This window comes from Rhinichthys klamathensis, unplaced genomic scaffold (genome assembly GCF_029890125.1).
Source record: "Rhinichthys klamathensis goyatoka isolate OS25496 unplaced genomic scaffold, OSU_Roscu_1.1 h1tg000631l_1, whole genome shotgun sequence".
Taxonomy (NCBI): domain Eukaryota; kingdom Metazoa; phylum Chordata; class Actinopteri; order Cypriniformes; family Leuciscidae; genus Rhinichthys; species Rhinichthys klamathensis.
Genome location: NW_026607078.1, coordinates 817557 through 835877, shown reverse-complemented (window position 1 = coordinate 835877; position 18321 = coordinate 817557). Strand labels below are relative to the sequence as shown.

At 38.1% G+C, this 18321-nt stretch overlaps 1 protein-coding gene across 1 annotated transcript; it reads left to right on the top strand.

Annotated features, from left to right (window-relative positions):
• Window positions 1-1648: 1648 nt before the first annotated feature.
• Window positions 1649-10171, top strand: psmb5 (proteasome 20S subunit beta 5). The gene is made up of 3 exons (XM_056241141.1): window positions 1649-1894; window positions 4319-4625; window positions 9343-10171. The coding sequence occupies exons 1-3, from the start codon at window positions 1679-1681 to the stop codon at window positions 9627-9629; spliced, it is 810 nt and encodes a 269-aa protein (XP_056097116.1). The 5' UTR covers window positions 1649-1678; the 3' UTR covers window positions 9630-10171.
• The last annotated feature ends 8150 nt before the right edge of the window (window positions 10172-18321 follow it).

Genomic DNA, 18321 nt, shown 5'->3' with positions numbered 1-18321 from the left:
AGGGGAAGGTGATATATATATATATATGTATATATATTCAGTTCACTGTAGATAGGGACTCAAAAGGTGGAAAAACAAAAAGACATGGATCGAATATGAATGTGATGGACTGACATAGGAGTGAGTAAAACAATTTCGGTTCACTTGACACTAGAACAGATAAAAAGAATACAAAATGCACAGAGAAAGATAGTTCTCGTAAACTTTTTATTTAAACCAAATTAATAAAATATTTTATCAATACACTGCATTTTTTTTTTCAGACAAACAATTGTAATCATAAAAACATTGGATTCTCCTTGATGTTGAAGACCAAGAATGGATTGATTTTGTATTTTAAATCAACATTATTCACCAATTTAATTAAAGTAAACAAATTTAGTCCATTTAATTGACAATGTACTTGCAATAAATGTTGCCTTGTATGGAAGTTACTGTAATTCAGTATTAATTTGAGAAAATTATAAATCAATTAAACAATCAGTTTTAAAATTTCCAACCATTTGGGTAATTAGATAATTACTTCAGTTCTGATTATTTTTACACAAAATCTATCCTTATTTCTTTCCTCAAGAAGACTTCGATTATACTCTGTTGTAGGCCAACAGGTTATCTGTGCGTTTCAGTTCCAACAATGAGTCTTTTTTTACCAAGGCTAATGCTAAAAGTCGAGTCTGTCCCATCGTATTTCTGGCATAAGTTTTAATTCGCTTTAGGGCTGAGAGAATGTCCGTTCGACAGAAGCAGTGCACAGGGACAGTCACCGCCAAACAGGACGATGCAGCTGCCCCATGCTCTCACAGATTTTTGAAGGAAATCAATGAGATTAGCTGGACTTTTGCCTTTAAAATCAGACATGGCATACATTACAGTCAGTTAATTCTGTTTTTCCCCGGACAGATCGAATAGAGTTCCGTGACTCTGCGTTAAGCTGGATAAGGTTTTTTTTTTTTCCGGTATAGGTTTGAAACTGCTGGGGGTCGAGGAGGGAGAGAAACATTAATTTGTGGGTTGAAAAACTATTAAATCTACAGGGATATATTTTAGTTTATGCAGTTCGATACAGTTAGCTAGCTCTGACTTCTAGGCCTACTAGATACTAAAACAATCAAAGGACGTGAAAATGCTGACGATGGCCCCGGTGCAGTCTAATCGCTACAGGCGCCCGCAGCCCCGCACTATCGATTCTGAAGGCCTCGAGCAGATTTCATATCTTAAAATATGTTAGTGCCATTGTTTTGTCTCAAGATTTGTTTTTCTAAGGCACATTTATAAAAGCTACTTAAATGTCCTAATTTAACTAAGGTAATCCTAACTTAAAGCTCTGTCTGTGAAACAGGCCTATGGCAAAAATAGCGAGAGAGTATGTTATGCGGTTCTGAATTCAGCAACAGTGTTATAGCAACGGTTGTCAGTAGTTGTTGTATGACTTTATCAAGCTGTGACATTAAATATGTAGCTACTTTTTCAGGCCAAAAACGGTCACTATGATACATTACAGTCAGAGTGGCGGCCACTTTCTAATGTGTAGTTTTAGGCATATTTAGTAAAAAGTAAGTACTATATAATGGCAACGGTCATCCTGGGCATTAGATGGCGATGCGGCGCCACAATCGTTTGTATCCTCACCATGTAATATAGAAGAAGCAGAACTCCGCTTCTGGTCATTATCTGGAACATGGCGCTGTCTAGTGTATTGCGGAGTGAGTCTGCGGATTTCTCAGATCGCTTTGACCGGCCTTTTGGGCACGGTTGTGGCATCAACCAGACGGATCTCGGCTTTGGAGACGCACTGAGTGAAAGTCTGAACTTTGCCGTGAAAACACTGGGTGAAGGGGATGAACCGGAGAGAAAAATCGAGTTTCTGCATGGCACGACCACCTTAGCATTCAAAGTGAGTTCATTTAGCCAGCAGCTAATAGCATCTGGCCAGTTTAAAAACTATTTAGTTCACCTTACCATTAATGTAACCTAATAATCACGACACATTCAGAAGTATGTATGTCTTTTATAAAACTACCCTGATGTTTATACAGTGTTTGTTATCAATAGATAAAGGCTAAAGAATGAGTGACTTGACAGTTTGCTAAATATACCAATGTTTACTCATTTAACTTAACTGGTTTATTTGATTTGCGGAGTACTTTTAGCGCATTTCTATCGTATATTAAAAAAAGACATGCACTGATAAATGTATTGTGTTCTAGTTTTTAAGGACAGCGCCTAGGGACCTAATTCGTTTCAGTAACAAGAACCGCAAACTTGTGTGTCAAACAGAGTTAAAACGTGTTTACAGTGTTACGAACGAAGTTTCTAAAAGTCTGTATGGAAGTTTAAATGGGGGCTGATCACAGTATGAATAGATACTGTAGTAAAGTTGGGTATCTATGCCAAAGTGGAGATTGTCAAAATAAGACCCATAATGACACAGCAACTAATGTGCTTTTTCATTGTTGACATACTACGTGATCCTGAGCAGGTGGTCTTGTCAGAATGTTATGCAGACATAAGATTCATTTTTTTAGTAGACTAGTCTGTTGTATATTCACAGCTTGGTAGCAACACTCTTTACATATTAGAACTCCTGTTAAAATTTCACTACCTGTAATTTTTTTAAACTCTGTTTTTTTAACCTATATATATGCATTGTTATATATAAACAATCTGCATTGTTCATAGATTAACATATATTACAGCTATTTCCTTTAAAGCAAATATTTTTCAATTAGCACCCACTTCTGTTTAAAAAATGTCTGATTTCAAATGTAAACCCACAGTCATTTTCTCAAATAAATACATCTGTTTTTCTTTGTGTCCAATCTGTCACAGTAGGTTTGTGCAGTTTCATCCAGTTCACAGTGATTATCTTCCTAGGTGCCGTTAATAATACATGCAATATAAATAACTGGGATTTATTAAACTGATCTGAGGGGAATCCACCAAGCAGACACAATTGCATTGGTATATCTCTTCCTAAATCATTACTAATTTTCCTTTTAATTCCCTGCCAATACACCTGTATTTTGGCTCTACATGTAATTTAATGTCTTCATTGGCATAATACATATGTATTTGAGTGGGTGGCACTAAATTGAATTAATAGATTATTCACAAACCTGTATTAGTCTATTTGTTAGAACAAACAAATTATAGCTTATGATGTCATAAAGTGTCATTCTGTTTGTTGAAGTCAACAATATTCTCTAAAATGATGACAGCAATGATTGGCTGATGAAACTAGTCCTGATACTAGTGACATGAAAAACTTCAGACAGGATAACATAAGCCTGGATAACAAGCACTGATAATCTACTAAAATATGTGATTATATGGTTTTGGAAAAAAAAATCCTCTGTACAATGCAACTTTTGAAAGGCTCTCAATGGAGAAAGATGCTTGATAGAACCATATGGTGTCGTTACTGTCACACTAACAAGCCAATACTTGATTTATTTATTTATTAATCAGATTAAAATGCCCCTATTAGACTTTTTCAAATATTACCTTTCATGCAGTGACTAATATAGCTGTTTGTGAATGTAAAAGGTCTGCAAAGTTTTAAAGATCAAAGTGCACAACAAAGTTCTCTCCTAAAAGAAAGAATTGATTCTGAACTGCCATCTCACTGCATGTTACATCTACATAACAGTGTACCAAATCTGCATAATACCAGCCTATGTGGTCTTCATTGGCTGCCCACAAACATCATCTACTTTGACCCACCCTCAAGCACTGTAATTGTAGCTGAGGCCTAGAAGATTTTGGTTTGTGTTGTCGACATGTCTTCTGTGCTGCGAATCCACTTTGCATGCACATCCAAAGGAGAAGGATTCATGATAGAGTTGATACGGAAAAAAAACTACGCCATCGTTACTGTTCTTATCACTGTGTATACAAGTGCCGAGGAAGCCTCTGGAGCTGAAATTCAGATATGAAAATAGGTGTTTCATTTCCGACACGCGCTGTAGACCAATCACAGCAGACTGGGCCGTCTGACCAATCAGAGCAGAGGCGGCTCTCGGAAAAGAGGGGTTTAGAGCGACTGAATCTTTGAACAAACCGTTTTCAGACTCTGAGTAATGAGTTGATGCGCAATGTATAATAATATGAGAAAATAAGTGTTTTTGTCCTTGGCTGCATTGTAGAAGACCTCCAAAACAAATTAGGAACCTTTTAAAAATAGCATAATAGGGGCACTTTAAAGTTATTATACATCAGCATTTTGTTGTCTTCTGTAAAATCAATCAAATTAAAATGAAAATGAAATGTAAATAAATAAATGTGCAAGTTTCATCAACCTATTTCTCTCATGTCTCAGTTTCAGCATGGTGTCATTGTGGCTGTGGATTCCAGAGCTACAGCCGGCTCCTATATCGCTTCACAGACCGTGAAGAAGGTGATTGAAATCAACCCGTACCTGCTTGGCACTATGGCAGGAGGAGCCGCGGACTGCAGCTTCTGGGAGCGCCTGCTGGCCAGGCAGTGCCGCATCTACGAGCTGCGCAACAAAGAGCGCATTTCAGTGGCTGCTGCCTCCAAGCTACTGGCTAACATGGTGTATCAGTACAAAGGCATGGGCCTCAGCATGGGCACGATGGTCTGCGGTTGGGACAAAAGAGGGCCAGGTAAATATCATACTCATGTGTAAATTGGATTACAACAACTGGTTAGACAAAGCTGTAATTTTGTGTTGCATTCGGCCACACTTATATAATTTAAAAAAATATTTAATACAATATTATCTTACAATAAAAAATATAAAATACTTTTGTGTTTGTGTGTGTATATATATATATATATATATATATATATATACACACAGACACACTTTGGTAATAATAAATACATATTTATTGCCTATGTAATTATTTTTTGGAGCTGCCAGTAATTGTGCTTTGATAATTGGTATTGCTTTTGTCAAATTTTTTTTTTTTTTTAGGTAAATCAAATTTCAAAAATTGGCATTAACATTGTTGTAAATACTAAAATTTCATGTAAAAACTTTCTCAGCTATTAATACACCCTACCTGGTTAATATTCTCTTATAAAATTGTGAGGATTATGGTAATTACATATTTTGTAATGGTATTTACAAGAATATTTGCTTTTAATTAAAGGTGGTTTTCTGATTCTGATTCCTTTCTGATTCCATTAAAGGCGTTGAGCGGAAACATTCCAGCTGTAATCTGTTTGCATCTGGAATAGCTTTGTGATGTAAAAGATTGTCAGAATTGTTCTTCACCATTTATGTTTTGAATGATTGCTGTAGTTGGCATGGGGACAAATGATGTGATTATTTTCTCTGCTTATTTGACCCTGCCTTTTTGCTGAAACAGCTTTGTAAAAATAGCTCTATCACCATAATTTCCCGCCAGACTCCATCGGTAGCCGGGATCTGGTTTTAATATGCAGCACCATGACTTTGTTTTTGAGATGAATCACAAACTTGCACATTAATGGACTCTCAAGACCTTTGCTTTTCTAGAAAATGATTGATGTCCATTTTTCTTAATTGGATATTGCATTTAGATCTATAAGAGGCTTTTAATCTAATGGTCTTAATGGTGAGCTCTGCCCATTTTCAGTTCATTTTGTTTCTTCCTAACATGAAGAGTGCAAGCCTAAATGAAGCAAACCTGACTGAGAAAGACTAATATAAATTGCTGCTACAAAATGCAGTATACGAGTGTGCAAAGCAGGGATTTAGATTAGCCAGTACCACCAGATGGCGACATAGCGCTCTGTGATACTGATGCATCCCTCAATTGCAGACACTGGGGTGTTGTAACTGCTCTACATCACGGCCAATGTGTTTAAAGAGGCCCTGCACAGTGACACAGTAATGGGAAATCAATATGCCGGTGACTGTGGGCCAGGAGGGAGCCACACCATGATGGACGCGACTCTCAGCCAGGGCAATCGGGTCGCATGCAAAATCCTGTCAGCTCGATCAATTGGAGTTTATGCGGTGACACAGGCAAGCGTGTCCCCCCCCAAAAAACAACCTTTGCCTGGCGGATAAATAAAACTACGTGGTAAATCTTACAATCAATTTTGCACATAGTGATTGCTGTTAGAAGTTCGGTAGCTGCACTAGCTGCGTTGTGATTCAATAAAGAGGTAAATGTTGTGCAAATTAAATCAATCTTGATTAAACAGAGCACATTTACTGCCTTGACAATGTCGGGCACTCTTATTCCTGTGATTAAGTGTCGTTCTTTGAGGATTTTTTAAAATAAAAATCTGTGACATGGTTCAAGATGGTGATGCAGTTAAACTTCTGTTGAGACCACTGTTGTTGACCCCCCAAAGTTTAGCCCTTGTGTCATTAGAGCGCTTCTACAGATGCATTCTTTCCTTGCTGGTTGAGTTATGGACTCTGTTTACAACTGGTATTAAAATTAATTTGTGATTCAATCACAGTAAGGTCCAAATGTTGTGTGTTGTCCAATTAAGCTTTGAGCTAAAACAAGTTTTAACCTTATTCGGGTATGTGTGACGTTAAAAGACTATATTAAATAACACTCTTGCCATCATGCAAGTGGTTACATGAGATTCATGTTGAGACGCAGGTGTTTACAAGGCCAATCTGACCTTTGGTCAAGCAATTCAAGAAGTGTTTCACCATGGTCTTATTTCTCTAAAAGCAACAGTCATGGTCTTTATTTTCTTTCTGCAACTTTTCTACATTACATTAGTTCTCTGTTGGCTTGTTGTGCACCAACTGTGAAAATATAGACAACTGCTGTCCTGCCAGGAGATGCAAATATCAGCAGGACTGCTGTCTCAAAGACGTATGAAGCTCTTTCAACTGCCATCTTTTCATGTTCTGTAGACGCGGACTGGCGATGTGCATGCATGCTTAGACGTCTGTACACAGTGATGCTTTGCTTTCTGAGCAGCTGCGCTCATCAGTGGCACTCCTAACCAACCATGGCTGTGTGACAATCAGCAGAGCAGTCAGCCAATCACCTGTGTATATTCCTTCCTTCCTTTTGTCTTGAAGTTGCCATTCATACATGCAGACAGCCGCTCTTTCAGTCTTGCACATCTAACTGCCTGTCACCTTTGTGATGGAGTGCAAGGAGTCTGGCTGTCGTAGCATCCCGAGATCGCTCCCGCTTCGGCGCCTCTGCTTTACGAGGGCTCGCAAATTCAAGTGCCTCTTTTGTTCACCTTTACTTCCCCGCCCTTTCTCAGCGACGCAGGTAGCATGCAACGGCCGTTGTGTGATAAAACGATCCCAGGTGTTGTACATTAAAAAAAATTCCAGTCTACTGAAGTACCCTCGCACTCCGCTCCTAATGAGAACCGGCGCCTTGCGGCTGAAAGAGACGTCCTATTGCATTTTTAACCTGTTTTTAGTCGTCACACTTGGCTCTACAAAATGGTAAATTACCTTGCATATATTCAGGGAACAGTAACGATTATCAGGTCGAGCTAACGATGCGTACAGAGTGTAATTTGCTTGAAGACGCCTGAGCCTTACTTGCTACGATTGTCCTTAAAATGTCTCTGTGAGCTGATTTTGGGGTCCTTGAACTTTACTCAAACTTACCATTACGTTTTCAGTAGGCCTGCTGCGATAGTCGGTGTTAGACGGTGTTCAGCAGCTACACCGGTTACATCCCTTGCCCACGTGGCACCACTCCCCATTGTTGTTTAGAGTATAGTAAAAAAAAAAAGTAATACAAATCTTTTAGTTCAGTTAGAGAACAGACACTACAATTAAAAACAGAACACGTCTGCCCAATTCAGCTTAAGCCGAACTAGAGTCGCAGCACAGATCAGCAACAGGAGTCAGATTTCACCTCACTTCGCCCATATTGCCTCACTCTTGACTGACAAGACGACGGCGAAAGATTCGGTTTCAAAGCAAAATGTAAAAGCGCCTATTTAAGCGTGTTTGTCATTGCACTTTTAATTTTTTTTTTTTATTCAATTGCTTGAATGGTGAATCGTCACATCCCTAGTTTTCAGTACTAGTGATGTTCTTCGCGTTGCTATCAGATTAACATGCTCGCTCATTAAAGGGATAGTTCACTTAAAAGGGCTGCATGATCTTGAAGACAAATGTGATGTGTAATTACTTGTTATAATGCAGTGTTGATGCAATAATGCTTTAAGTGTGTAAAATACAATTTGATATAATAGGCCCAACATGCTTCATGCTCTCTTGGTGCCTTGGGCTGACTCATCTTCTCTGACTAGTTTGGTATAAGAGCGTCATAACAGCTTGTTGTCTCGCATGTGTCATCGGAGAGCACACTCGAATTCAAAATAACAGTTGCGTTTATGCTATCTTTGACATTACATAACTTTCTGAAGTTCAAAATATTGTAACCGCACACCTTGTGATATGCATATCGCTATTTCAATATTTTTTTGTATATTTCAATTTCGACAATATAGTGCAGCCCTATTACCAAAAAATGATTTACTCATCCTCATGTTGTTTCAAACCTGTATGACTTTCTTTCCTCTGCAGAACACAAAAGAAATGTTGCTTTTTGGTTGATACAATGAGTCAAATGTTGTTTTGCTGACTTCTGTTGTGTGGACAAAATCAGTTGAAACATTCTTCAAAATATCTTTTATGTTCCAAAAGGTGAGTAAACGATGACGTTATTAATTTTTGGGTGAACTATCCGGTTAACGGTCCATCTGCAGCCTGGTTCTGCTGGAGCACAGATGGGACGTAGTCACCATTACTCTAGCAGTGCGTTTTGTCATAGCGCAGCCTTTTGGACACTTGAAACTTGCCTTGAGGTGCTCTGCTGCTGGACCAGACAGTGACCCACCAGTTCACCGAGTGTGATGTGCGTCGTCCATCATGTTTGGGGAGGTTTCAGGTCTTCAGGTGTAGATCAATAATTAATTCTGGTGTTTTTGGAGCGCTCAATAGCACCTCAGGCGACGCCCCCGGGTTGGATGCTATATTTGCTTGTGCCTGGTCTTAGCTTGTTCTTTAGCTTGCTTAATATTAGCAAGATCTCTTCTATAAAAAAAAAGAAATTCACCCCCCCGCTTTTATGCTGAAGCCCTTAGGTAACCCTGAGACAGAGCTTGAGCTATCGAGCATCCGGCTGTCAGGCAAGAAATAGTAAACCAACTGTTTCCCATGACTCCATTTCTCACATGTATTCACCGAGATGGATTTGACCTTGTATAGTTCAGAACATTATTTATGTTCATAACATCGATCTACTGAATTCCTTCTTAAGTTTTTTTTTTACGCTTTCAACTTTCGTGGAGGCGCCTGCCTTTTAAACACTGCATGATGTAAAGCAGTACTGATGGTCTCTCTCTCTTCCTCTTCCTTCTGCTTTCCTCTGATCACAGGGCTCTACTATGTGGATTCAGAGGGCAACCGCGTGTGCGGAGACCTGTTCGCAGTTGGTTCGGGTTCCATGTACGCCTACGGTGTCGTCGACAGCGGCCTTCGCAACGACCTGTCCATAGAGGAAGCCTGTGACCTAGGCCGCCGCGCCATCTACCAAGCTACTTACCGTGATGCCTACAGTGGAGGCCAAGTCAATCTCTACCACGTCCACAGCGAGGGTTGGGAAAGGGTCTCTCAGGAAGACGTGCTTCAGCTGCACCTTAAATACCAGAGCGAGAAAGCATAGAGAGAGGGGTTGGATGGAGAAAAGGGATGAGGGAAGAGGCCACAGCATCAATTGAGTTTCAAAAGGAAGGGTGAGACTGGTCAGATGAAGAATGAATAGCAGATTACTGGTATAACCTGAAAGGCACTTCAGTTAACTTAATGAAATCAAATCGACTTCCAGGAAACTTAATGCCAACTCTTTTGTAAGAGCTTGCTCGTCTGCGCATGAGAAACTCAAGCAAAGCTGTCTCTCTCTTCCTCTCATCTCTCTTTCTCTTGAAGTTAAGTAATTTTCCGTTATTTTTCTCACGTATGTTATTCGTTGAGTTGTCAGCCACAGTTTCAGTAGTATTACAACCCCATCCATTGCAGTTCCACTTGTTGTTTGCGATTTATAAAATAAGGGGGCGCTGCGTCCCAATGGACACTATGACAAGCCAAAACTCCTGTTGGCCAGCTCTCGCTGAGTGGGAGTGGGCTTCTGTTCTTCTCTTCTCACATGTATCTGCAGTTACCCACAGTTACTAAACCTACTCTCAATAAAACCTTGAAATTTTGCTATTTAAGTGTTCTTTTTCTTGATCCTGATGTATTGGTTGGTAAGTGTTTTGACAGGTGATCACAAGTTGTGCAGTGGCTCTAAAATGTATTTGGAAACTTGAGTCACATCTAATGTATGAATGTCATTGCATTAAATTATAAAATATGAAACCAGCGGCATCTGCAAAGTGCCAACAAATAATGCTATATCTTTTCTCAGAACTTTCTCAGTTAATTTTAGGCAACTTGCCCCACGAATCATGGATATTCTGGAACCACAAAGTGAATCGGTTCATTTAATATCAACACTCCCAGTTTCGATTCATAATGTCATAATTACATCAGAAATACCAGAGAAAATAGTCATTAAATGGTGGGCCGGGCTTTCAAATATTGTGTTAGCCAATGGGGTTCCTCATAAATGACTGTTTAATTGCAAATACAAGTGTGTAAATTCCTAATTGTACTTCAAAATACCTGTTTTTAAACCGTAATGCTTAAAGATGCATGCAAATGATAAGCTTTTGTGCTATCCATGTGCAACGCCACATGAGCATAACCGCGATAGAGACGATAGTTCAAAATCTCTACCGGTTGACAAATTTATTCTGGTTTATCGTGTCTACCATTATAATGCCCACCCCTAGCGGGCCTTCAAATGTTGTGTTAGCCAATGGGGGCTATTTCAGTCAATAAGGTCGAGAACCACTGGTCTAATTACTGTTCATGCTATTTTTCATCCAAATAAATGCCACTTGGTTTGATATTTTATCAAATTAGGCTGTCAATTAAATTGTGATTAATAATATACAAAAATGCAATTAATCATGCCCCCTGACCCGTGCGTGAATTCATTTACATTTGAAGTAGGGATTTTCCTACTTTTGGAGCAGTTGAAGCTTGAAATACCACCATAATGTTTTTGCCACAATAATGTTACATGTCTTTGAATTTGTCAATATTATCTGTGAAAAGCCTCCAAATTAATTGATTTGCTCTTAAATAGGATTAAATTGGTGTATCGTGTAATTATGAATGAATCATTTTTATTTTTAATTTGAAAGCCTATATCTAGTGCCATTCCTACATTTGTGTCCAACTATTTTGGGAGCATTGTATCTATTTCTAGGTGAACCTTTTAATATCGGCTCAGATGGCTTAAAAAAATGACAATTTTTTGCAATGGAATTCGTTTCAGCCATCTTGCCCATTTGTCTCCATCAGCACAGGAACTCTGAATATTTTCCTCTTCACTTTTGCCTGAGGCCCTGTTTTAAGTGTCTTACTTTTTCCTTCCTCTTGCCATCACTGCTTCGTAATAGTATTTTAGAGATGCAAATAGTGCATTCATTGTGTCTTTGTCTGCATTGGTCTTGTCTTGTGGGCTATATTAGTGCTTGCTGAACAGAAGTAAACAATCTCTAACACCTTAAGCTGACAAGGAAAATAGTAATGGTATTTTGTGCTGTTTTGCAATCGTCCTCCGGCTTTCGGGTCTATGGACTCAGTCCTTGGTTGTCTTATTTTTTAATTAGAGGGGGAATTTATTTCCAATTTTAATTTCAGCACACCTAGTTTCCCAACACCAAATGTGCTCTATCACGTTGTTTTACAATGCAAGGATTCACTGTAGCCCCCCTCAGTAGTTTTATAGCTGAAAATAAACACTAATAAAGGCTATGGGACGATGTGGTGGCCCTGAGCCCCAATGATTGTTAAAAACTAGTTTCACAGGTGGCTAGTTAGCAGATGGAAAGCAAATGGGATTTCAATAAATGTAAATGGGGAGTTCTTCTCCATTACTTTGCTTGGAGAAAATGAAGAGATGAGAGTTACTTACGAAATGACTACAAATCATGTTTTTGAAGTAATTTAGTTGCAAAACATCTGCAGCATCGAACACGTATTTGTTTTGAGTGGTGAAATGAGATGTTGGGCTGGTCACTCTTGAAAGCACTCATCAACTACCTTAATTATCCATAATGGTTAGCTTTTAGAAAATGCAATTCACATGCATTATAACAAAATAATGTTGTTGGATGCATTGCAATGAGAGAAGTTACCATTTGAATCTCTCATGAGTAATATAAACAGTATACACCTCCTTTTCAAGGTTTAAAAATGTAGGAAGAGCTACTTGAAGTTTCAGTACCAGCAGTGTGCTTGCCGATATTTATGGACCATCTTCACACTATTTGTCCTATGATACAACAAGCATTGTGATACAATCCACGTAAGTCTGTAGTGATTTGGATAGTCAAACTGTATCTTAACCAAAGCCAAAATGAAGAATAGGATTGTGTGAGAGACCAGCTGGTTAGTTTGTTAGGTGCCAGCGATATGATTTTCACAGTGTCAAAAAATAACCCCATTGCACCCACGTGCCACCATCTGTCAGGTGGCCATAGCATACATGACAAATCTCTCTTGCTTTATTTGATTTGCTCTGAATTGGATTTAAATTTCACAGTATACCCTGATTAAAATAAACATCTTAGACCGGCTTAAGATGGTTTAACTGGTCTCTCAGCCTGATGAGGCTGCTCTTATTAAAGGCGTTTGTGGTGTTTTTCAGCAGGTCAGGCTGGGAGACCAGCTTTAACCAGAAAATCTTTATCTCCCTAAAACACAAAGATTTTTTTTTTTTTAAACTGGTTTTCTTCTCCTGGTCATGTTGGTCTATTGGTTGGTTTTATTTGGCAAGGTAAGCATCTTAAACCATCTAAGACCAGCATAGACCTACAACCTGCCAACTATAAAATAATTAGATTCACACCTGGTCTTAATGCTGGTCTAGCAGATTTGAGATGCTTTTTAGATATTCGCCATGCCGATCTTAAATGGTTTGTTGGTCTCACAGTCTGGTCAGGCTAGTGTGTTAGCTGGTTTTAGAGTGGTTTTGGACACACTTTAGCTGGTCCGGCCGGAAGTGCAGATTGGATGCCAGCTAGCAAACCATCAAGCTGGTTTCAGGGTGGTTTCTCTTCAAGAAAAAAAAAAAAATCTTCTGGTCTGGAAGATGTAAGCATAAATCAAAATAAAAAAATACAGTGAATCGTGATTTAATCCTGTGGTTGTGATTGAATATACAAGAATAAAACAGTTTTTTCTTCCTCTTCGGAAGCTGTTCCCGGATCGAAAACAAATGAGAGGTCAGTTTGTCAGGAAATCACTCTGGTCCGATACAGTGCCCGCCTAAAGACTCTCGAGACGTTATGTAATCAGCGTGCTTCAGTCCTCGAGTTCGCCCTCGTGTAATAGCATTTGGTGCCACTCGCGCATTCTTTTCTCTCTCTCCCCGCGTGCGACAGGCACGCTCTTGTCATTCCTGTTGCATACCCCATTAGCCCACCCCTCCTTGTTTCTTCTCCCCCCTTAGTTTCATAATAATTTTTCATTCTAATTGCGTGTGCTCATTAATTCCAATTAATGGTCATTTAAATATATAGGCCTATGTAAAAACCTTGCATGATCAGACGATCTTGGACATAATTCTGCATGAAATTTTGTTTTGTCGTATCTTGGTGGCTTCAGTAATTCTGTCTTTCATCTCCCCCTCAAATATCTGTCTGTCTGTCAGACACCCTGTCTGTCTGTGACAATACGCATTATTTAATGTGGATTAAGCAGCGTTTCATACCTAATTAACAAGGAAAGTCAAAAGGTTGGTATGGTATCGTTCGATAGAAAACTTTTAGAACTGTCACACTGCCCATATACGGCTCTGATGTCACATTCTCTGATGTAACGCTGTAGTCCACGTCTGTCGCCATGGTTACTATGCCAGTAGTATGGAGCGAATTATGTGCCAAAACCTCTCACACACACAAAACGTGTTTTACTCACACCCAATGATTCACAATCAAACTCAATGTGGTTTGTAAATACGAAACATCACTCACAAACTAATGCATATTGTTCTGCAAATAAAAAACGTACCTATCAAACAAATACAGTATGTTTTACATATACATAGAAACGTATTTCTTCAATGACAAAAATATCATCCAAGTACAAACTAAAATCTTTCAAGTACAAAACAAAATTCTACAAGTACGAAACAAAAACCTTCAAGTACAAAGCAAAATTCTACAAGTACAAAACAAAATTCTACAAGTACAAAGCAAAATTCTACAAGTACAAAACAAAATTCTACAAGTACAAAACAAAATTCTACAAGTACGAAAAACTGTCACGTGATTTTTGACACTATTTTTCCGTGTCCAGGCAGATTTTCTCACAAATGCAGTTGAGCAACTTCCTCTTCTAGAACAGTAGATGGCGCTAAGATAGGGGATCAATTTCGCGCTAGTCTCTCGGGAGAAACACTGATGTGAAACGCGTGCTTGCCTTTGCCCATGGGAAAATGAGCGGTGAACAGGGGTGTTTCTGTCTTACTTTATCTATAATTTACCTTATTGAGGTTTTGGTAAATGTTTATTATATAGACAGAAATCCACATTAGCACTTAGTAGCACTCCACTCTAGGATAAGGGAATCTATAAACTGAAAGCTATGCCATCATGTTGCTTTTTACATTTTTGTAAAAACGTTTCATTTACTGAATGAGTCTATTTCTTTCGTTCTCCATAAATTAATGAGAACATTTCATTTAATTGAAAGGGTCCCACTTATTCATTAATTTAGTTGGAATTCAGTCAGCGTAACTGTTAATGTAATAAAATAGGCCTAATGAATGAACAAAACAAACAATATACAATTGTTTCTTAACTTCCCTGTGACGTATTGCTCAAATTATTATTTTGGACAGACAAATGAAACCCTCCTTTCAATTAAATTAAATGTTCTCATTAATTTATGGAGAACGAAAGAAATAGATTCGTTCAGTGTACATAATCACTAATTTAGTAATTTCACACGCGTCTTATGCGGATTTTTTTTTTAAAAGCAACATATGATCGAGCTTTCAGCTTAGATTCCCCTATCCTAGAGAGAGTGAAGTGCTACTAGCGGTAATATGGATTTTTGTCTAGATGTAATAAACATTTTGCAAAAGAAAACCTCAATAAGGTTAATTAGATAAAGTAAGACAGAAACACACCTGTTCACCGCTCATTTTCCTCAGCTGTAGGCAGTGTTGGGAAAACATAGGCTATTTCGTTACAGAATACATGCCCAAAAATGTAATTTGTAACGTATTCCTTTACATTACTCAATCTGAGGGATTACGTCCGCATTGAATTGCCTTTTATAAATGTAAGAATGCGGCAATCTTATCCTGCTTACTAAACAGGCCTAATCTGGTGGGTGCGGTGGTGACGCGTGTACTAGGGTGGCACTGCCAATAGGCATACAGTAGGCCTACTGCACGAGCGGAAACCAGGAATAACGCGGATATTACGTCAGTGACACAGGCGACAAGTGAACATTCCAGGACGGCCAATTATTTAAAATTGGAATTTATCTGAAATTAAAAATCTTTGGGAACTTTTGGGATATTGTATGTACACAACTGCAGGAAATATATCACACTGTGCAAGTGATTTTTGGATATTTTATTACAAAATTCTTACATATATTGTAGCCTACCTTTAACATGCTTTTTGTGTAAGAGGAAAAACAACAGAACAACAGAAACGGAAGAGAATACAATGCTGAATAAAGCGGTAGTTTTTGTTATTTTTGGACCAAAATGTATTTTTGATGCTTCAAAACATTCTAACTAACCCACTGATGTCACATGGACTACTTTGATGATGTTTTTCTAACCTTTCTGGACAAGGACAGTATACCGTGTATACATTTTAAATGGAGGGACAGAAAACTCTCGGACTAAATCTAAAATATCTTAAACTGTGTTCCGAAGATGAACGGAGGTCTTACGGGCTTGGAACGACATGAGGGTGAGTCATTAATGACACAATTTTCATTTTTGGGTGAACTAACCCTTTAATACTACTGAAATAGTATTTTAATGTTTACAGATTGAATTTATTCACTTCAAATGTAAGTGCAGATTTTTGCTCTTTTTTTTATTTTTATAGTTTAGTGGTAATCAACATCATGCCGCATGTGCTGTCAATTTAGCTTAACTTGTTCTGATCCTAAGTCTTCGTAGGGATACAGTAATAATTTTCCAGAGCAAATCAACAAGATTTTCACAGATGGACAAGCAGTTATTGAAACAGTTTGCATGCTCAATGCATGCTGTGTTTGTTCAATCAGTGTTATCAACCTTATAAATATGCAAATAACAACTTTAATCCAGGGTTTAAAAATGTGCAGTGTAAAATCTTGAAACCTGCCTAGATTAACGGTAACCCAGGGCAAAGTATAAACAGTGTGGAAAAAAGGCAACCCACTGGATTACGTTTACCCAAGGTATCAATTTACTTACAGTATCTAAAATTTAAATGTAAAATTAAATGATTTTATTTGAATATTTTTGAAAGTCAACTCACCAAGAGCAGAACATAAAAATACAGTAAAAGAGTAATATTGTGAAATATATTTACAATTAAAAAAAACATTTATTTTTTATTTTATTTTAATATAATTTAAATGTGATTGATTCCTTTGATGGCAAAGCTAATTTTCAGCATCATTACTCCAGTCTTCAGTGTCACATGATCCTTCAGAAATCATTCTAATATGCTGATTTGGTTCAGAAATGCATATCTTATATATATATTTTCCCCGAGGGTTTTTTGATTAATAGAACAGCATTTATTTGAATTAATTTTTTTAACATTATAAATGCATTTACTACCATATTTGTTCAATTTAATGCATCCTTGCTGAATAAAAGAAAAACAAACAAAATAAAAGCACAAAAAAAAATCTTACTGGCTCCACACTTTTGGATGTGTAGTAGCCTATAGACTACATATTGACTGCATAAATTGAACGTTGACGAATCATAGATTCCAAAACCACTCCTTTGAAATGAGCTTTATCTTACACACTGCACCTTATAGCAGGCAGAATCAGACACCTTTGTGGTTGTTGGTTAAGCTTAATATCTCTGAAATTGTGTTCGATGATGGAGGTTTCAGATGATAGTTATGAACAAGGTGGAAAAAGGTCCATATAGTCATCACCTGTCTTCTGAGTGGCTTAGACTGACACAAGCCGTTCACCTTTGCTCATGACACTTGACCATATAAATGCAGCATGTCTGTTTGTTTTATTATCAGCGTCTCTGTTTCAAGCGTGTGGCGGCCCTGCAAGGGAGAAGGTGAAGCGAGGCGAAGCCGTTGTCTGAAGAGAAGAGTTTAAGACTGATGTTTGCGGCTGTGGTCACTGCTTTTGTGTATTTTTGTTCCTTTGCTCTCTGTGTCCTTTTGAGCATGCCCCACGGGGACAACCAGCAAAAAAAAAAACTTTATTGCTTTTCACAGCGGGTCATGGAGTATGCGGCATTGTGGATCAAGCTAAATCGCATAGGCTGGCTGGTGTTCTGCTGTCAGCTATAGAGAGTAGGCGACTGAGCAAAATAACACTACCAAATACTCACTATTCTAAGTGTATGGATTAAGTGTGTGCTGGACCTTATTTACATGTGTTTAGCATGTATGATGGATGCAAATGATTGATTTTTTTTCCCCAATCTGTATAATTAACCTTATCGTTATTTGTAAATGTTTCATGTTAATCTCTGTTTTTCTCAGGCTCGAAACATACTTTATGCAAGTGCATTTTTATCTTTCAGGTCGCTATGGCACGGCAACAGTTAAGAGAGTCTTGCTGTTTCAGCGACCAGTGCCACTTTCTTCCTATTTACAGAGGAATGCAGTCTCTTAGTTGAGCCTTGAACACTGACCTAAGTCAAAACTTTAGTCATTATGTTTAAATGTGGCATTGTGACAAAGAAGCTTTTTCGTGACTCTAGAAAGATTCAATATGTGCAATTTCATTTCAACTGGACAGATTTAGTCTCCTGAATAATTACCTACTAAAACTTTTTTTATTTTTTTGCTTTCAAAGGCAGTTATTTTTTTCCGCAAGGGCCGTATAAGTAATTGGTGACACCAATACTATCAAATAAATACATTTTTGAGAAGATGTGGTGGAAAAAAGAAAATCAGGATGGGGGCAAATACGTTTTCACAGCATTGTTGTACATAAAATAGTCGACATCCACATCCACATGTGATTTAAATAGACATTTGAAGGCAACTCTACCCCTCCCCCACCTTTAAAGTTACCAT